This window comes from Microcebus murinus, chromosome 1 (assembly GCF_040939455.1).
Source record: "Microcebus murinus isolate Inina chromosome 1, M.murinus_Inina_mat1.0, whole genome shotgun sequence".
NCBI classification, from domain to species: Eukaryota; Metazoa; Chordata; class Mammalia; order Primates; family Cheirogaleidae; genus Microcebus; species Microcebus murinus.
This window is the reverse complement of record NC_134104.1, coordinates 72949275-72971552: the sequence shown is the minus strand read 5'-3', so window position 1 is coordinate 72971552 and position 22278 is coordinate 72949275. Positions and strand designations below refer to the sequence as shown.

The following is a 22278-nucleotide window of genomic DNA, read 5'->3' as shown; positions in this document are numbered from 1 at the left end:
AAAAATAAACATTCCCTGCAGTGCTTAAATACAATTGACCCTTGAACAACATGGGTTTGAACTGTGCGGGTCCATTTATGCATGGATTTTTTTTCAACAAAATGTGGATCAAAAATACAGTATTTGTGAGATGTGAAGCCCATGCGTAGGGAGGGCTGACTTTCCATATATGTGGGTTGATTCCACAGGTCTGACTGTGGGACTTAAGTATGCGCCGATTCTGGTATCCGTGGGGTTCTTGGAACTAATCCCCTGCTTATACCCAAGGATGACTGTATTTATGATGCTTATTATTAATATTTCTCTCATATTGCAGGTGAGCAAATGTAAGTGATATTATTATGTTTAAGATTATTAAGTTAGTGAGTGGTAGAGCTAGGATTGGAACCAAAGTAAGAGTTCTCTTGGTTACACCATACTGCTTCCTTGTGCTGTAAGTATTCACTGAGTATCTCATGGAACCAGTGTTCTTTGCAGTGAACTACAGAAAACACTGTGTAAGAATTTCATCTTTTTCTAAGTGTAATTCTGATAGTCATCTCTCTCTTTTTTTTTGTTTTGGAATATTATGGGGGTACAGATTTTAAGGTTTCAATAAATGCTGATAGTCATCTCTTAATATTTAATTATAAAATTTTATAAATCCATTTAAAAATGAACCATTTCAAAACAGAAGTGCTTCCTTTTTACTAAACTTTATGATATTGCATAATTATTTAGTTACTGTTTAAGTTCAAATATTCCTGGATTGTTCTAAAGTAGAGCACCCATGTAAAATGTAACTGTTTTTTAAAAAAGCCATGGGTGACAAATCTAGGAGAATGCTTCTTCAACTGTGATCAGTTTAATTTTCAGGGCCAATTGAAATTCATAAATACACTCATTTGCTAATCAGAATCCAAGGTCCTATAGTTTTTGATTGGTAAAGCATTAGATATTTGGTGAATTTATTCAGTAGCAGTTGTATTAAAAAATTGAACTCTTTTAACTGTGTTGACTACCTGGTTCATTTCTCTTTCCAAGTAGAGATTTGTTCACTTTGTCTCTGTGATTTCATACGCACAGTGGTTTCTTGATAAATGTAGAGTAACTCTTGACTTTCTCACCTTGCTGAGGTTAGCAGAACTACTATCGCTTTAGGGTCGAGGATGAAGCAGCATAGGATGAATGTCAGTATTCAAGCACTTTGAAGATAAATCAGTGGCTAACCACAAGACAATAATGTACTCAAGACCATTGGTTGTCTATAATGGCAAATTGAATTATAACTGTTAGTTAAAACATAAATATGCTCACACATATGCATACACACACACATACATACACACACATAGTTAAAATTGTTTTAAATGCTGTGGAGCCTAATTCAGGTTCACCAAGTGGTCCACTTACCTAAATTAGCACTATCCTATCTGTCACATATTGATTATTGTCCAGAGCAGTGCTATCTAATAGAACAACTGTGTTGATGAAAATGTTCTATATTATACATTGTCCAAAATAGTAGCCCCATATGGCTATTTTGCACTGAAAATGTGTTAGTGAAACTGAGGAGAACTGAATTTTTAAAATTTAATTTTAATTTAAATTGAAGGTACAGGTGACAGATGAGTAGTACATATAGTATGAAAAAACATTATTTGTGACCCTAGAGAATTGAATAATGATGGATCAGTATAACATACAGATTTTGGTTCAGTTTAAGGAAATCTTTTCTAATATTGGTTTCATTCAACATTAGGCCATGTGGAATGCATATCACTTGGAATTTTGAAGAAAACCTTAGCAACCACTGGTGGAAATATAAAGACAGAACTCAAGAATCAATTTGGTGGGAACTCAGACTAAATCATTTTTGGCTTCAAAGCACCAATCTATAAAGTTGATTCCTACAACACAAAATATGTTTCTGGGCATTTTGGAAATTATTTATAGTAACTTGAGTCAGATAAACCTTATGGAAAATTTTATTATACCTGACAGTTCTACCAATATGAGTAAAAATTGCTCTGGTTCCACCCTGCTACCTTTTTCCCACTCATTTTCACTGTTCCTCTCACTCCTAATCATTTACCCTGTCAGATGGAAATTTCTGACTCAGCCATTTTCTCTTTTCCAATAAGTTACCCATTTACTCTGTGGTCTCTGATAATGATGTAGATGGTCTGTGATATTAAAGTAGTACTTCTGATTTGAGGACTTACATTATCTCAGCATTTTCAAAACCCACTTTCCTGCAATCTGGTATGTCTGTGGTTAGCTATAACATGTCTACTTGCCAAACAAGTGGTTTAGGTTATGGGGGTTTTCATTTAACTTTGAATGTGGGAGATTAGGAAAAAATATAACTCAGGAACCTACTTTGATAAATTGCATCAGAGTGAAAATGTTAAGATTAAATCAATTGTTCTGCTTTTCAAAATGTTTCTTTACTGTGCTTAGCCTTGTGTGTTGCTTGAAATTGTGTGTGTGTGTTGGCACACATGTAAAACTCATGCTTATTACCCTGCTTATAAAACTATTGATTATATTTATTATATAATTTAGTGCTACCTTTTTAAGTCCCCACATGATAACTGAACTTACTTTCATATTTGATACTAATAAAACATTTCTTTGCAGTAAAGAATTGGCATTATTTCTCCTTTCTGATAATAGGAACTGAGCAACTTTTCATATATTTCATCTTGCATTGGAGCTGAGGAAGATCATAGGCAAATTTGGGGCCTGATGTAGATTTTATTAGCATAATTTTTTCATATGAAAACAAAACTTTCATTCTGTAAGTGCAACAGAGCAGTATAAATTGAATCAATAAAACATTACTACTGCAGCTGATTTTTTTCTTAATAAATATTTGTTGCTTCACTGTTTATATGCTTAAATTAGAATAAATATATAAACCTCTTTATTGTAAAATATTTTAAAAATGATTAAATGATTATGATATTTACCTTCATGGAAGATAAATTGGAAAATATAGAAGTATTTAAAAAGGAAAACTACACTGTAATCTTACAATATATAATGTTAGCATTCTGATGTTGATGCTAATACTTTCTAAATTTAAGTTAGAAAATTGTAGTCAAAATATACTTTAGAGAGGCTCTCAAGATCAGCTGTGGGTTCTGCCCATAACATGGACAGTACTTTTAGGACTTTGCCTGTGTGTTAGCCCATATGGTATGCTACACGGATGGTCATCTATAGGGTATATAAAATAACTGACTTCAGAGTGTCAGTGGTCTACAGAATGCCCACATACACTATAGAGAATGTGAATACCCCCAGGCTGAAACTAGTGGATAACTACTATAGATTGGCAGGTTTTGTCCTACTAATGACCATTTTACCTATAGTTACCTGAAAAGGGGCTGTGTTGAAAGGAAGTGGGCTTCCTCGGGCTGAAATATTTAAGGAGTCCAGATGATTGGTTGGATAAGATAAGGCTGGATTTGACAAATACTAAAACCCTTTTTGATAATCATTGTCTGTAATTTTATGAAAGTAATGAATCAGCACCTTTTTATGAACAATGACTGAAATTTAGAAATATTTGAGGAAACTTGGGAACCTAATCTATCATCTAGGACTGTTATTATTCTTGAAGATATTTCCTTAGGATTAAAGATTCTTGATACTCTGACAGTTTAGTGGTGTAAGCAAGATGGTGACTTGAGCAGATCAGATATTTGGAAGAACTTTGCAGAAGATCCTGAGTTATACTATTCTGGTGAAAAAAGTTAGCTGTCTATCTTTCTGTAGTGTTTATTGTAAGATAATTAACCCTGAAAATGTCTTTTATTCTGTTGCCAGGATTTCTCAAGATTTTTCTTTTTTCTTTTTTTTTTTTTTTTGGTTCCTCGACTTATTTGTGACTTATTATTTTCTATTTACTTTATTTATTTATTGACTGATTGATTGATGAGGTCTTGCTCTGTTGCCCAGGCTAGATTGCAGTGGTGTAATCATAGCTTACTGCAGTCTTTAACTCCTGGGCTCAAGTGATTCTCCCGCCTCAGCCTCTTGAGTAGCTGGGACTATAGGCACACCCCACCATGCCCGGCTAATTTTTTAATTTTTTTGTAGTGACAGGGTCTCTTTATCCTGCTCAGGCTAGTCTTGAACTCCTGGTTTCAAGCCATCCTACCACCAGTTTTCCAGAGTGCTGGAATTACAAGTGTGAGCCCAGTCTCCATTTACTTTATATTTAATTTATTAGCATGTTCTAATCTTAGGACTGTTTGTCAGCTTGTAACTGCAGAGGATTTAGGAGGACATGGGGCAGTTCTCAAATCAGTGACTCAGGAGACTAGTTCCAGATTCTGCAAATTCCTGCCAATATCTCAGCACACATCGCATTCTTTGCTTCAAGGGTGCTACATGTACTTTAACCACTCTATTGGGCAATTTAGCTTAACAAGCATGTCTATATATATATATATATATATATATATATATATATATATATATATACACACACATTTTTCATGATACTGGACTCACGTCATTTAGGCAGTGCCGTTTATTTAGCTATGTCATTTTGGGCATGTTGTTCCAAATCTTAGAGCCATCTTTTCTTTATGAATTGAGTGATATATTTAATTGCAGAACCAACAGTTGACCATCTTCCTGAGTATACCATCTTTCTCCATATTCTAGGATTCTGTCAGGTAATATACTCTTCCATTATAATATGTCTGAATTTGAGGTGATGGAATTTACTGTCATTTCAGGTAGTATTGTAGACATGGAGCTCCTTAGCTTTGTTTTTGGTAAGCTTTTAATCAATATGCTAGAACAATGTGGATGGAAAAATGCAGTATTTCATAGTATATCAAGTATACTGGTTGTCTTTGTTCTCAGGAGCCATCCTCTCCACAAATATTTATTTGAAAATCACTATCTCAGGTACTTGGATAAATGTTGGAGAGAAGCACTGAAAGAAAAGTATTGGTGAGTCTGCTGGGTGTTTGTGAGTGAGTCATTTGCATTGGTTTTGTTTGTATGCCATAGGATTGGATTAATAGAGAGGTGGCATTTGAATGGGGGTCTTGAAGTTTCATTAGGAATTTTCTATACAGTGGAGGGGGTGGATGAGTGCTTCAGGCAGATAGAGCACAGTTCCCCTATCCCCAATTCTGTGTAATGGTGACTAAGCTTCTTTCCAATTTGCAGGACTCTCCCATTCTCTGTGTTCTACACCCATGATAACCAAGCAAGTAAAAACAAAAACCAAAACCAATAACTACAAAAGTCCCCAAACAGTTGAAACATTAGTCAGTGTTACTTGATTCCTCAATCGTTTGTACAGAAGTATGGAATGGAAGTCTTTGTCTTACACAAAGAAATTGCAGAAATGTGTGTTCACTCTGCGGACAGTCTGGTAAGGAAGATAATTATAAACTAAGGATAATGACTAAAGGAAGCTACATCTGACTTAATTATATTATGGATCTCTGCTCAGGAGAATCATCTGTCTCCCAAACAGCATATTAGAAAGAACAGGAAATTTGGAGACTTGATCACAAAAGAAGTCTCGTCATTGAAGACTTGGAATAAGAGCAGCATAAATGAGGATGGTATACCTATGCAGTTTACTTGCTTAGTGTCAGCCAAAATTAGATGCCACACCCCTTCCTCTGTCATATTGTACTTGGATTTTTTTTTAATTTCAAAGAGATGAACATTTTAGGACACTAAAACAGAAGAACCAAAGGTTTCAGTTATCCTTTTTTTCTAGTAAATTAATTGCTCAAACATTACTTACATATTGTTCTTTCTGTTTTCAACCATCTGCCTGCAAGTGGGAAATAACAGTTGTCAGAGTGACCAGCAACTCAGAGCTGTTTACTATTTGGGGGCTTATAATTGGGGCTGATGGTTGGGAGAGCGTCTGCAGTTTATAGCTGAGCATCTCTAAGAAGCTCCCTGTTTGCTCCTTTAGCCACTGATGGTGGTAGGGGTGGGAATTGGTTTTGGTAGTGGTATTGGTGGTGGTGATGTTCATGTCATCCTGGCCCCTGTGTATATAAACTTTGGTGGGGCTAAGAATGTAGAGGATTTGTCATTAGGATAAGATTCATTCATTTTCCCTGAATCCCATTTCTCTTCTACTCAGGAAATTTTATTAAAACTTTAAATAAAGAGAAGAGACTCTTCTTTAGTATATTAGGAAGGCATTTATTTTGTAGGATGGAATAGGAATTTACATATGGTATTATTTGTTAGTTCAAATTGTCATTAATATCTCTTAGACACATTAGTCTAAAATTTATCAATACCCTGTCTTCCCAAAGGGAGGGGAACTGATTGATATTGGAAGGAGAGCCAGAGAGATGGGACCAGGTAGTTAGGTCCCAAAGGGAGATTTTCCCAGAATTTCCCACTGTAGTTACTACCTAGGGCTTTTCCTATAGGTCACCTATGAGAAAGACAGAAACACTGTGAGAAAGAAAGGAACTTTTTATTGCTCTTGTTTTATAGGAGTAAATACAGGCTGACTATCATTGCTGGAGGTGCATTCTTGGGAGATAGTGAGGCTAAGTAAATTATGTCCCATCTTTCCTTTTTTGGGACCTGGAACCCGCTTTCTGAATACATATACCACCTTCACCAAACTTTAATTTCATCCTTGATTTCAAAGAACCTAATGCGCATTTATGTCATTGTAATTAGTTTTTAATAATATCACTCTTTTCTGACATACTAAAACACATACCCATTTCTTCCAGGAATGTTTCTTTCAGCAGAAAATTTTGGGGCCAGAAGAGGTGAATATTTGTTGGTTGATCTTGCTAAAGCCAATTAACTTCTCTGAGCCTTAATTTCCTCATAAATGAGGATGTTGATAAAACCTTTATCTTCACGTGGTTAGGAAGAATAAATGTGAAAGTGCATTGTAATCTACCGAGTGCTATATAAATATCAGTGTAGTTGTCTGTCATTACCAAACTTTCTCAGGACAAAATGTGTCTCTGGAATATCTTCTTGTTCAATAGAAAGTGTTTTCATGTGTATAGAACAAAGGAAAACAAGCATAATTCCTACTCTTAAAGCAATGAATGTTTAATTCATCTGCTACTCATAGCATTTACATAAAAAGAATAATTCACAAAATTCCATGATTCTATAAAAGGGAACACAGGCATAGTTGAAAGAAATAGTCTCTAGTGAATGTATTATTAATCCAGACATTTTTGTGTGGGTGGAAGCTTGAAAGATTGAATCATAGGAATTGTACTTCCAGAAAGTGTTGGGGTGTGGGTAAAAGAATGATGGAAGAAGAATGATTTTCTCACTTTCTTTCTAGTTTGTATAAAGCATTGGGAATGTGCATATTATTTGGATAATGTATAAAAGTGACATAGCCAGTCCTTGAGGCAGAAGGTTCTGGATTTGGTTAGAATGAGGTGATTAGATGTGTACTCATTGTGCATAGTTGACTGGAGTGAAAGAAGGAGCTATTTCTAACAAGTGTACACTTTAATTCTTGTTAAGAACTTTTAAACTTTTGAGCAGAATTATTTTAGCTAAAGGTCCCCTCTAATAAGTTTTTTCTCACCAGTGTTGCCAGTATAAATATAGGTTAAGTTCTTAATTCTTGGCTAAAGTTTGAGAATATGTTCATTTCTCAAAGAAAGAGTAAACAAAATTCCTGCTGCCGTTAAGAGTGTGTGTGGGAAGAGAGTGTGTGTGGTGGAGTTGGAAGGGGACACTTCTGTTTTTTTGTGAAAAAAAGATAAAAGATAAGGGGATCCAAAGACTCTTTCTTATCCCATCACTTCTAAATCTGAATCACCTTCTGAAACAAGTTTCACAGAGGATATTTTGTTTCTGAGTGAGGAAGAGAGAAACTTGCTTAAAGTGAACTTTGTAAAATAACAGTCTTAAATACTATATTATGCAAAATATTCACAGTCATTTACTTTTTTGCTTTGTGGAAAGCTGAGGAGATCTTACTCAGGTACTATTAATGACTAAGAAAAGTAGTTTAAATACTACTTTGTTATGATTGGGATGGAATTTTAGGAGACATTCACATCAGTGTTACTCGGTTTTCTTTTGTTTTAAAATGTTGATTAGTAGAGTATACAATTTTAGTCTCTGTTTTCCTACTAATTCTCAAGGAGAAGGCAGATGAGGTGTTATCTGTAAAAGGAGAACAAGTAGTTCTGCAAATATGTTTATAGAAAGCCACTGCAGCTATTGGTAGGGGAGTGGGCTATGCCTGGAACTGGGGGGATAAAGTTGGCAAGCAGATGTACCTGAAAAAAGGTGTGTGAAGAGAAATAATAATGAGAAAACAAGAATAAGAGCAACATGGGCAGTAAATATAAGAAAAGGAAAGGTTGACTTGAGGTGGAGTGTGGTGGCAATTACCAGATTTTCTTTTCTGTGTGTCATGTATACTGTGTACCAGGAATGCCTATGGAATAAAGAACCAATTTCTCAGGAAGGTGCCCAGGGCCTTTCCGATCTCACCTCTTGCTATGATTCCCTTTGGTGCTTCTGTATTTCCAGCACACATACAACTCCAGAACAGCCTGTGCATTTTTTTTATAAATGGTCCCTTTGCCAAGAACACTTACCACTTATGTCCATAGGAATTTTAACCTTTCTTTGAGATCTATTTCATATGTTAACTACTTTAAGATTTCTTGACATACTCAGTTCAAGTCAACTTCACTTCTTACACCTACCCCCAATTCATAACAAGCATCTTACTCTGGGATAGGCATTTTTATGTACGTGGAAGCTTGTACAGATTGAGTAACAGGAATTGTACTTTCAGAAAGTGTTGGTGTGGGTAAAAAAACGATGGTAAAGGAATGACTTTCTCACTTCTTTTCTTATTTGATTAATATAAAGCATTGGGAATGTATAAATTTGACATGTGGCCATCCCTTGAAGCAGAAGATTATAGATTTGGTTGGAATGGGGTAACTAGATGTGTACTCATTCTGCATACTTGACTGGAGTGAAAGGAGTTCTTGCTAACAGGAGTACAATTTAATTCTTGTTCAGAACTTTTCAACTTTTGAGCAGAATTAAGTTAGCAAGTCTGCTCAAAAGGCTGTACAACAATCGTCCTGTCACTATGACTGCTCCAATGTTTATTATACCTTCAAAGAATTTACCACAAGTCTTTAGTACATTTATCAAATTATATTGTGCCTTATTTACCTTTCTGTCATTTCTACTTCTTTGATGGCTTGGAGATGACTTATTTATTCTGAAATAGAGCTCAGCACGATTATTGAATAAATGAGTGTTTATAGGTGCATAAGATGCCATTTGTGTATTTAGGGAGGATCCACAACAAAATGAAAAGCATCCTCTTCAAGGAATGGATGGAGAGATACATATTATCTATATCTGTCTATCTATCTATCTATATATGTCTGTATATCTACATATCTTATATGTCTGTCTGTCAGTCCTCCTCCCCATTTCTGAGACCTGCTTGGCTTAATGCAAACTAATTCACTATATACTTATATATATACAGGCATACCTAGTTTAATTGTACTTTGCTTTATTTCACTTCACAGATACTATGCTTTTTGACAAATTGAATGTTTATGGCAACCTTGCCTTGAGGAAGTCTATTGGCACTGTTTTTTAAAACAGTATAGCATTTGATCACTTCGTCTCTGTGTCACACTTCAGTAATTCTCTCAGTATTTCAAACTTTATTATTATTATTATTATATCTCTTTTGGGGATTTGTGATCGGCTATGTTTGATATTACTATTGAAATTACTTTGTGATCCCATGAACCGCATCCATATAAGATAGCAGACTTAATCCAATATTTTCTGTTCGTAGTATTCCAGTGACCAGCCATTCTCATGTCTTTCTCCTTCTCCTTGGGCCTCCCTATTCCCTGAGACATAACAGTATCGAAATTAGGCCAATAATAACCCTACAATGGCTTCTTCTAAGTGTCCTAGTGAAAGGATGAGTTGGATGTCTGTTAGTTTAAATAAAAAACTAGAAATGGTTAAGCTTAGTGGGGAAGGCATGTCAAAGGTGGAGATAGGCTGAAAGCTTGGCTCTCCCTTGTATCAAACAGTGAGATTGTGAATGCAAAGCAAAAGTCCTTGAAGGAAATGAAAAGTGCTACTCCAGTAAACACCCAAATGATAAAAACGTGAAACAAACTTATTGATGATAGGAGAAAGATTTAGTGGTCTGGATAGATGATCAAACCAACCAACACATTTCCTTAAGCCAAAGCCTAATCCAGAGAAAGGCTCTAACTCACTTCAATTCTGCGAAGACTGAGAGAAGTGAGGAAGCTGCAGAGGAAACATTTCAAGCTACCAGAGATTGGTTCATGAAGTTTGAGTAAAGAAGCCATTTCCATGACATAAAAGTGCAAGATGAAGCAGCAAGTGCTTATATAGAAGCATCAGTAAGTTGTCCATAAGATCTAGGTAAGATCTTCACCTTGATGAAAGTGGCTGTATTAAACAACAGATTTTTCAGTATAGATGAAATAGCCTTCTATTGGAAGATAATGTCATTTAGGACTTCATAGCTAGAGAGGAACAGTGAATGCCTAGCTTCAAAGGACAGCCTGACTGTCTTATTAAGGGCTAATGTAGCTGGTGATTTTAAATTGAAGTCATTGCTCATTTACTATTTGGAAAATCCTGGGATCCTTAAGAATTATGTTCAGGCTACTCTACATGTGCTCTGTAAATATAAAAATAGAGTTTGGATGATAGTACATCTGTCTTGAGCATGGTTTACTGAATATTTTAAGCTGACTCTTGGGACCTACTGTTTGGAAAAAAAATATTCCATTTAAACTATTACTGCTCATTGTGTACCATGGCACTGTAGAGCTCTGATGAAGATATAGAAGAGATTAATGTTTTTTTCATCCCTGCTATCATGACATCTATTCTGCAATCCATGATCAAGCAGTAATTTTGACTTTCAAGTCTTTCTGCATATTTTGTAAGGCTATAGCTGCCATAAATAGTGATTCCTATGGGCAATGTAAACTGAAACGTTATGAAAAGGAGTCACTGTTCTAGATGCCATAAAGAACATTTGTGATTCTGGGAGGAGGTCAAGATATCATCATGTACTGGAGTTTGGAAGAAGTTGATTCCAACCCTTATGGGTGACTTTGAGGGATTCAAGATGTTAGTGAGATATGTATCCACAGATCTGGTGGAAATACCAAAAGAACTAGAATTAAAAGTGAAGCCTAGGCCGGGCGCGGTGGCTCACGCCTCTAATCCTAGCTCTTGGGAGGCCGAGGCGGGCGGATTGCTCAAGGTCAGGAGTTCAAAACCAGCCTGAGCAAGAGCGAGACCCCGTCTCTACTATAAATAGAAAGAAATTAATTGGCCAACTGATATATATATAAAAAAAAATTAGCCGGGCATGGTGGCGCATGCCTGTAGTCCCAGCTACTCGGGAGGCTGAGGCAGAAGGATCGCTCGAGCCTAGGAGTTTGAGGTTGCTGTGAGCTAGGCTGACGCCACGGCACTCACTCTAGCCTGGACAAAAAAGTGAGACTCTGTCTCAAAAAAAAAAAAAAAAAAAAAAAAAAGTGAAGCCTAAAGATGCAAATTGCTGCGATGTCATGGTAAACTTGACCAGATAAGGAATTGCTTCTTATGGATTAGCATAGACAGTAGTTTCTTGAAATGGAATCTACTCCTGGTGAAGATGCTGTGAACATTGTTGAAATGACAACAAAGGATTTAGATTATTACATAAACTTAGTTGACAAAGCAGCAGCTCATTTTGAAAAGATTGACTCCAACTTTATTTATTTATTTATTTTTCCCCAAATTCTGTGGGTACAAATATTGTTAGGGTTACATATCTTTTCCCTGCCCCCCCTTCTCACCCCATTCTGCCAGAGCTTCAAGCGTGTCCAGTCTTCAAGTGGTGTGCCCTGTACCCACCATGAACCTGCGTACCCTTCCCCTTCTCCCCCCTTCCACTTGTTCACCTCCCATTAACAAAAATGTTTTTTTAGACATTTTGGTTACAGTGTGTTTCTTTGCCTCTCCCTAAAAAGGGATAGTGGTAATCCTTTCCCCCCAACAATGCTCATCACATCCTTAAGATGTGGGTCTCCCCCCTCAGATCCCTGTTGAACGCTACCATTATTTGAACACCATAGTTTTAGGCTTTCAGTACCAATTTGATGGTTAGTAGATGTGTAGCCCATTTTCCAGGTCTTGTGTTGTCTTGCTTTGTATTACAGGCTTAAGCTTAATCCACGATAGCATAAACGGTGCTAGTTCACTATCATTTCTTAGGATTGAGTAATATTCCATTGTGAGTATACCACATTTTAGTTATCCATTCATGAATTGACCGGCACTTGGGTAGTTTCCATGACCACCGTGCAATAGTGAATTGCGCTGCTATAAACACTTTCCGATAAAGGTCTAATAACAAGAATCTATCTAGAACTTAAAAGAATAAACAAGAATAAAAATCAAACAAGATTTTTGCCCATCAAGAAATTGGCAATGGAAATGAACAGAAACTTCTCCAAAGAAGACAGAATAAATGGCATGCAAACATATAAAAAAAATGTTCAGCATCTCTAATCATTAGAGAAATGCAGATTAACTCCAATTTTGAGAGAAGTTCTGCAGACAAAATGCTATCAAACAGCATCCATCACATGCTACAGAGAAATATATATATTTGTTAATTTCAGGATATTATGAAGGTACAAACATTTTGATTACATTTTATATCTTTGCCTCACCCAAGCAAGGATTAGAGGCATGCCCTTCCCCTCTGCTATCATGATAGCAGAGGACGCTCACCGTGTCCATCAGTGGTGAGTTTACTGCCCCCCCCAAACTCCCTAATCCCTGGAGAATATTACTACCGTGTGAGCACCATAGTGTTGATCAGTCAGTGCCAATTCGATGGCGAGTATATGTGGAGCCTATTCTTCCGATCTTGTGATACTTCACTTTGGATAATTGTCTCAAGCTCTATCCAGGAAAATATAAGAGGTGCTACATTACTGTCGTTTCTTATAATTGAGTGATATTCCATTATATATTTATCAAATTTTAATAATCCGTTCATAAATTGATGGGCACTTGGGTTGTTTCCACATCCTTGTAATAGTGAATTGTGCTGCCATAAATATTTGGGTGCAGATGTCTTTATTATAGAATGTCTTATGCTGTTTGGGGTAGATGCCTAACAATGCTGTTGTTGGATTGAATGGTATTTCTATTTTTAGCTCTTTGAGGTATCTCCAATTCTTTTCCACAGAGGTTACACTAATTTGCAGTCCCACCAGCAGTGTAAGAGTGTTCTTGTCGCTCCACATCTTTGTCAGCATTTGTTGTTTTGGGATTTTTTGATAGAGGCCAATATCATTGGGGTTAGGTGATATCTCATTGTAGTTTTGATTTGAATTTCTCTAATGATTAGAGATGTTGACCATTTTTTTTTTTATATGTTTGCTGGCCATTATTCTGTCTTCTTTTGAAAAGTTTCTGTTCATTTCCTTTGCCCCAAAATCTGCCTTGCTCATGGATTGGTGGAGTCAGTATCATTAAAATGTCCATACTACCTAAAGTGATCTACAGAATTAATGCAATCCCTATGAAAGTACCGTCATCATTCTTTACAGATCTAGAAAAAATAATTCTACGCTTTGTATGGAACCAGAGAAGACCTGGTACAGCCAAAGCAATCTTAAGTAAAAAGAACAAACTGGGAGATATCAGTCTATCAGACTTCAAGCTGTACTACAAGGCTGTAGTAATTAAAACAGCAATGGACTGGCATAAGAACAGAGACATAGACCTTTGGAACAGGAGTGAGAATCCAGAGATGAAACCATCTGCATATGGTAATCTAATTTTTGACAAAACAGACAAAAATATACACTGGGGGAAAGAATCCCTTTTCAATAATTGGTGCTGGGAAAACTGCATAGTTACGTGCAAAAGATTGAAACTGGATCTCCACCTCTCACAAAAATCAATTCTAGATGGATAACAGACTTAAACCTAAGGCATGAAACCTTAAGAATTCTAGAAGAAGATGTTGGGAAGACCCTTTCAGACATCAGCCTAGGCAAAGAAGTTTTGCAGAAGACCCCCAAAACAATCACAGCATCAACAAAAATAAATAAATGGGATCTGATCAAATTAAAATGCTTTTGCGCAACCAAGGAATCCATCGCTAGAGCGAATGGACAACCTACAAAATGGGAGAAAATATTTGCTCTCTACACATCTGATAAAGGGCTAATAACAAAAATATATACAGAACTTCAAAAAATCAACAGATAAATCCTTTTGCGAAAGGAAGAATTGATTCAGCAAACTTCATTGTTGTCTAGCTTTAAGACATTGCCACCCCAATCTTTACAGCTTTCACTCTGATCAGTCAGCGGCTATCAACATTGAGGCAAGGCCCACCACCAGCGAAAAGATTGTACCTCTCTAAGGCCCCAATGATTGTTAGAATCTTTTGGCAATAAAGTATTTTTAAATTAAGGTATGTACAACATTTTTTACATTTAATTCTATTGCACACTTAATAGACTACAGTATAGTGTAAACATAACTTATGTGCACTGGGAAAGCAAGATTCATGTGACTCACTTTATTGTCATATTTGTTTTATTGTGGTGGTCTGGAACTAAATCTGCAATATTTCTGAAGTTTGCCTGTATTTGGATTAACATCATTAAGTCTCTTTCTTTTAATGGGAATGGGGAGAGGTTTCTAGTTTTTATATAGTTTATTTAAATGATTGACAAATTTTATTAGTCTGTTATACTGTCATAGCAGCAGAGCTTAATTTTGTTTATGACATTATTTCCCTTTTTCTTTGGAACTCTTATTGTTGTTTGAATTTATTGGCCAGTTTCTTTATTTCTTTCTATTAATGAGCATTTCCTGACATCTTACTGTATGCTACATATAGTGCTAATTATTTGGGAGGAACAGAGATTACCCTAATAGATTCTCTGTCCTGAAGAGTTTGCAACTGATTAGGGAGACTTCTGTATGCTCAAGTTTAAGGGCAAAGTGCATTTCTTTTTGTTAATGCTCTTCTAAGCAAATAGGCAGAGTTGCATGGTTTTTAGTGTTTGAAAGAGACTTAGACACTATTCCCTAACTTTGGGAACATGTCTGGGCAGAGAAGAGAGGCTGCAGGATTATTGAGGTCTGGGTGGGAATGAAGGAGAATAGTTGTGGAATTGGCTATGATGAGGAAATTCACTTTAGTAGCAGGCTAGGAACAATACAAGACATTGGTGGTGTTGGCTTATGTGAAGGAGATTAGCCTGAGTTTTGGGTGAATGAAAGTGAACATAGGAGAGAAAAATCTGAAAAGTGGGAGGTTGAAAGCTCAGGTTCCAATGTTGTACCTTAAATGTGTCTGTAGGTAAAGGTGGTAAGATGAGTTTATGTTGTTTATCCTCGGTATACTACTTACGTTGTTTATGTTAAAGTGGCATATGTTAGAGAAGGAGCAAAGTTCCATCCAGGCTCTAAACTTGGCCTAGCCATAAAGTGTTTTCTGTAATTCCCAATCTAGTTACTGATTTACAAAGTTGACTGGATGTGTGACTATTTTGCAGGTTGCATTAGAATACTGATGCAGGAAATACACAGGCAAAACTTGAAAGGAACTAGAGTAGATTCAGAAGAAATTGTAGATTGGGCAAATAATATTTCATTATAAATGAGATTATATATTTGGAAGCTCTTAGTAAACTCCAAAGGGTTAATTCAGTGTATTTGATGATACCACTCTTCATATGTATGAGTATGTGTACTTCCCGATAGTCACTGAAGATCTTCTAGATCCTCTTCTAGCTCAGGCCCTGCTCATATCTTACTTGTACCAATTCTGCCTCTGCAGATTCAAGGTCAAATTGCAATAATTGAATATGCTTCAGTCTTGCTGTTTCGATATTATGAAATAATTATGAGAAGTCGTTGAGGTAATCAGTAATTCATAAATCCTTTATGCATGTTATATCAAACCATGTCTTCATGTTTGTGGTTTTAGTAATATATGCTATTGACAAAATGAAATAAATGAATTTTAAACAAATTTTATATTTAATCATATAACTTAAAATGTAATATTTAAAACATTATGAAAAGCACAGGAAATATTGAAACCCAGAAACATACCACCCACATTAAATAGATGTTAATATTTTGCCTTGTGTCAGTCTTTTCTCTTTTTGTTTTTGATGTAGTAGACTAGCATATGTAGCTAAAACATTCATGCTTTTTTCCTCTCTAGAGATAACCGCTATTCTGCATTCAGTTTGTCAGTGCCAGATATTTAAAAAAATATTTGTATTACAGATTTATCTTTCCATAAACAATATATTTTATGTTTTTAATGTTTTGCTGACTAAAAAAGTATAAAATTACTATAGTTCTTCACATGATTCTCCATGTGGAAAAATCCAATAATTTTATGATTTTTTATTTTACTAAGCATGACATTAAAAACATATAAAATATATATATTTTTTATGATATTCAAATGAAATCTTTAATTGGTGCTGATACAGTATCTTTTGAATTAAAAATGAGACAAATCTTTTTGTGTCTTTTGAGGTTTCCTTTGAATCTGCATGCCTAGATTATCTACTTAAATAATAATTTTAAAATATATACATAGAGACAAGCCATAAAACTGCATCAACTGGATCCTAGATCCTCTTTCCCCAAAGGCAGGCCATGAAATATATTTGTTGATTTTAATATATAAACATAAGCTTTTCTAATATAAAGATGCTTCAAGTAGTAAGGCATTGTGTTAAAATAACATTCTTTTACATAAGATTTGATTATATTCATTTTAGCTAATTCATTCTGAATATATGTTTTCTGTAAATTAAATCCATTTTAAATTAGATATTAATTAATTGAAGTGTTTAGAGAGGACATGTTGATCAGTATAGAATATCTTCTTTCAGTCCATTTTAACCGTGGTTTACTTGGAGGCAAGGAGGGCTGTAATAGTGTCGGGCAAGGAAAGAGCCCTTGCTGGCTCAGGCATTGACCTCCACCCCCTAGCCCTGTCACCAGTGAACTATATATAGACTTAATAAGTTCTTTTTTCCTCTGGTCCTCTGTTTCCTCACCTATTAAATGAGGGTGTTACCTAACTCATCTTGAAAGTAGTTTCATCCTGTGAAATATAAGGTAACTGGGACCTAGGCCTCAAGCTATTAAAATTAGTTGAGAGTGTAGCTGATGAAAAAGAACAAGGTTTTCTGTTGGAAGTACTGATTTTGTAGTTGCATTTGAGAAAGGGTTAAACAGGTCATATTCAGTTACTGTGGTTTTGGGGCAGGAATTATTCATCTATCATAAAGTATTTTCAAAATCATCTTGGCATCCCCAAGATCTCCCTACCTTTTTGTTGCCTTATCTCTCATTGAGGGCAGAACTGTGAATATATATGTGAATATACGTAAAGTGCTGAGAATGGCAAAGCAATGTTCTTTATTTTGTTTCAGTTAAATGTTCTCATAAGCAAATCCAAAGCTACAGAAAGAAATCTATACTTTCATAAACCCCAGGGGACATTTCATGAGTCCTACACATTGCAGTATTCTGAAACTTTTGAGAATTTTCCTTTTTAATGTAAATTATGTTTTTGGAATAGAGTGAACACATATCACCTAAACTACATGTCCTTAAAACGGCACTTTAATGAGTCCTGCATGTTTTGTTTGGTTGTATGTGTCTTTTAAAAAGCAGCAGTTTAAATTGTAGTTTGGGGTAAAATGGACCTTGGAGACCATCTCTTTCCATTTTGCTTCTAAGAAAACAGGGCAGCAAATGTTTTTGCCTGCATCTTCAGATAGAGGCAAAGGTAGGAGCAGATGCCTGGTTTCCTCCAGGTTTCCCATTTTCTTTAGGTTTGTAGATTATTTGGGACTAGCCCTAGGTTTAGAGAGACCTACAGACCCACTTGTAACTCATGTCCTGGGGGTAGACCCATTAAAGAATGTGATTATTCTTGGAGTAGAGATCTGCTCCCACCTGAGGAGGGATTAGTGAAGGCGTGTTTTTCCTCAAGGAATCCAAGATAGGCATAATTGCTGGGAGAGAATATTCTCATCCACAGATGGTTGAAGCATAGGTTAGATTTCTTTTAACTCCTTTGAACATGTGGAGAACTCAGCTGTCTCTCAACAGCAATATGCAAAACACCGTTCATTCTTCTGTTATTTCGGCAGTACTTTCCCTCCCCTCATAGAAGTGGATTGGAATTTCTGGATTTCCGGTTTTTGATTCTGTGGTAAATATTTTCACCTTAGTCCAGGGGCCAGATCTAATAATTATTTTGTGATTCTCTGTGCTTGGCACTGAGCAGGCCTTATGTGGATGTTTGTGAATGAAGACTTCATACTTAATTAGTCACTATTTTATGCATTACAAGTTATAAAATTGATCATCCTGAAATAGTAAGATTGATTTGTGAAGTAAAAAAGAATATTGTCTTTGTATGTTAAAATACTTCTAATGAATCTTTCTGTCTGCCCTTTTTTCTTATTCTCTGCAGTATGCCGAGATTTTGCTGTCCTGGAGGACCACACCTTGGCTCACAGCCTGCAGGAACAGGAAAGTGAGTTATGACCCTCATCTGTGCTTCTTCAGTTTTCTTTTTTTAGTGGTAGCTTGAGGTTAGTCTCTTAGGGTAAAAAAGGAGAGAACATAGTCACCTGGTTTTACTGTCCATTCATCCTGAGGGAATTGTCTAGGCAAATGATGCCTGAGTGAAGAATGAAGTTTTGGATGTTTTGAAGTAAGACAGGCTGTTAGGGATTATAAGATTGCTGGGTATTTAGGAGGAAAAGAGGGGCTTGAACTTTTCCCTTGCCTTACTATAGGAGGGAGACAGTGGTTGTAGATATATCTGGGGTACATGAAAGGCTGGCATAGGAATCTATTGCTGTCCCTAGGATAGGGACCTGAACATCTCTTCCAGGCAACTCTGGTATCTAAATTAGATCATGTTTTGTATTTTTCTGAATATTTATGCATTATACTGATGGAAAGTAAATCTAAGTTAAATGTGTTATCTAAAAGTACTTTTTTGTGAATATGTGATTTGCGAATTATTAATTCATATGTCAGTATAAAAATTAAGTATTGAAAAATGCAATGAATAAATAGAGTAGCAATATATGTGGTATTATAAAGAGAGCTGACCCTGGCTTTAGAGTATTTGTGTACAAGTCATGGTGCTGCTACTTTTTTGCCACGTGACCAAAGGTAAATTGCTTAATCTCTTTGGACCTCTTTCTACTTAATGGAGGAATGGGGTAATAATTCCTGTGCTGCCTATTACACAGTGTTGTTGAGAGCATAAAACGAAGTGATAGATGTGAAGCTCTTTTTAATGGTAAAGTTCTTTTTAATTTTATTATGAAATTTGTTACTAACAAGCCGAAACACTGTAATTCCTCTCCTCAATATTTCTGTCCCAGTCGAGCATCATTTGGCATCAAACATTCAGCGGAACCGTTTGGTCCAGCATGATCTCCGGGTGGCTAAGAAGCTCCAAGAGGAAGATCTGAAAGCCCAGGCTCAGCTTCAGAAGCGCTACAAAGACCTGTGAGGATTTGGGGAGTGGGGAGCAGTAATGTCAAGACTGGTTTTCTCTTTGGAGCCAGCAACCAGGGCAGGAGAGAAGGAGACTCCTCTTACCCTCTGATTCCTTTTACTGTTAGATTACAAATCCTACAGTGGCTATCCAGTAGTTTTCTTTGATTTGAAAAATTGTATTTGTTGTTGGAACACTGGGTTTTGGGACATGTGGATTATAGTGTGAACTCCAACACTTTTAGCTGTGTGACTTTGAACCAATTGGTCAGCCTCTCTGATTTTATTTTCCTTACCCATACATAACATGGGGAAAATAATCTCTATCCCTTCTGCCTCATGGTTTGTTTGAGGGATGCAGTGAAATAATGGACATCAAAGAACTTTATGAGTTTTATTGGGTTCCTTCATTATTTCCTAGCTGTGTTTGTTGCTCTTACTTTCCTTACTTTCCTTGCTTTTCTATAGACAGCAGAATGTTCTGGAAAGCTCTGAATTATACATTCATTTCTCTTCGTAATTCAGTGTCTGACAAAAGTTCTCTCTCAGTATCCTTCTTTAATAAATAAATGAAAATCATCATTTCTAAGGTTCCTTTTAGCACAACTTTTTTTTTTTCTCTTTTTCAAAGTGTTAAAGCTCCCAGGGTACATGTCATCTTTGAGAGTGGCTCTTAACCTAAATCTCTAATGGTAGACCTAATCATAAGATATTCAGGAGGAAGGGGTAAAGGGAGAAATTAAGGGATCCCTTAATTTACTTGAGTATCATGTTTAAATAAAACAGGAAGGCCAGCAATTTTTGCTGCCTTTGAGGAAGTTTGTCTTTCTGTTTACTATTAATATTTGTAGAGAGGAGAGAACTGTATTAATCATTTCATTAAGCTTCTTATTTTGAAAATAAACACCTTTATTGACTGATGCTAAACCTGGAACATAAAAGTCACTGGAGACCAGAGATATGAGTAATGAGTAAGACATAGCCATTGCTTTTAAGGATCTCAGGAAAACATCCTGAGCATACTGTGTATCTGGAGATACAAGCAGGTGTACCAGAGAGTTAAATTGTAAACTTCATGCCTATGAAGAGAGAAGAGACTGGGAAAAGCTTCACAAGACAGGTGATACATTTAATATGAAACTTAAAGGTTTATTAGGGGTTTTTAGTGATAATGAGGAAAACTATTCTAGCCAGAAGGAGTAGCATGCATAAGGGCAGCAGGTGAAAGGACCTGGAATCTCATGTTCACTGCAGGAAGTTCAGTATTGCTGGAGTGTAGAATGTGGGAAGGAGCATAGAAGACAAGGCCAGAAAAGTAGTCAAAAGCTGGACCAAAAGGGTCACATAAGTTATGTTAAGGAATTTAGGTTTTATAGATTTTATATTGTGAGGAATAGAGAACCATTGAAAAAGTTTTAGGTTTTAATTTTGGGATCCACTCAGGGCTGGGTGGGTAAAGACTTGGAGGAGGCAAGATTGAAGGAAGCTATTGAGCACTGGTCAGATTAATAGATGGTAAGTCTTGAATTGAGGACAGTGGTGATAGATATATAGAGAGAGGAGGGAGATGATGAGGCCTAAAGTTGAAGGTGGTAATAATAGAGATATAAAGAGGAAGAGAGACAGATTTGAGATGTTTTGAGGCTTGGTGTCACAGAAATTAAGGTGACAAGTAAAGCTAGAATGTTCTAGAATTCTAAATTAGTACCCTTTACATTATTCACAAATCTCTGTTAGGAAGTCCAGTTCAGAGGTTAATATAAAAGTTTTAGATCTTGAATTAGTATAATAGTGTGTGTAATGAGCTTATTCAGAGATTATGAATACAAACTACTGTAAAATGTAAATCAGGAATTGGAGAGTGATATTTTATAGGTTCCAAATGAGAAGAACCAATTATTATTATCTCTGCCTGGGAATCCAAGGTTTTGGAAGTGTTCCTGGCTGAAATAACTAAGTTAGAAAGGAAGTCTTTCAGTTTTTACTCTCGAGCGGTCTTGAAAGCTGGGCATCCTGGGAAGAATGAAATGCTACAGTGTTTAATGAACTGGAACCTTTTATTTTCTGGGTAGTGGGACTGCAGTCCAAAGTTAGACCTACCAATTGTTTACTACTCCTTTCTCAGTTTTGCTTTCTCAGGATTCTGTATAATTAGCTGACTGAACCAGAGCTGATCCTTGGAAATATGGTTTGAAATCATTAAACTCAGCTGAAACCTGACTTCTTTATTTTCTGTACCAGGAGATGTATCTTCTATGTCATTTGTGACCTTTAACACTTCATTTGGGTTTACCTTCTCTGCTGTGCTTCTGCTTTCTTCCCATTTATTATCACCTTCTATGTAGTTAGTAGTCACTTCTATATACATTTTATATTAATTTGGGAGATCAAGGTAGAGAAGTCTTTGAAAAGGGATTTTTAATTATTGTAAGTGAATAAAAAGAGGGGCTAGAAATAGAAATTGCTCTGAGTAGATTTTTGTTTATTTAATTTATTTGGTTTGAATGAATAGGAATCCTAGAATACGACACTTGTAATATGAAGTTATTAAGTCTACACTTTTTTTATAGCTGATACAAATGGCAGGAGAGAGCATACTGCAGTTATTAGTAAGAGAGGCAGGACCAGAAATCAAGTCTGCAGACTTTTGTCCAGTGATTT

General features: G+C 36.0%; 1 protein-coding gene across 4 annotated transcripts in view; it reads left to right on the top strand.

Moving 5' to 3' along the window:
- CCDC50 (coiled-coil domain containing 50) overlaps positions 1–22278 on the top strand; it is a 74470-nt gene that overhangs the window by 18234 nt on the left and 33958 nt on the right. For all 4 annotated transcript variants that reach the window (XR_012919273.1, XM_012745191.2, XM_012745193.2 and 1 more), the window contains exons 2-3: positions 18575–18637; positions 19503–19629. Coding sequence is in view for 3 of the 4 variants with exons in the window: in XM_012745191.2 (XP_012600645.1) it covers positions 18575–18637; positions 19503–19629 (190 nt within the window). In the remaining variant the exon portion in view is untranslated. The remainder of the gene's footprint in view (positions 1–18574; positions 18638–19502; positions 19630–22278) is intronic.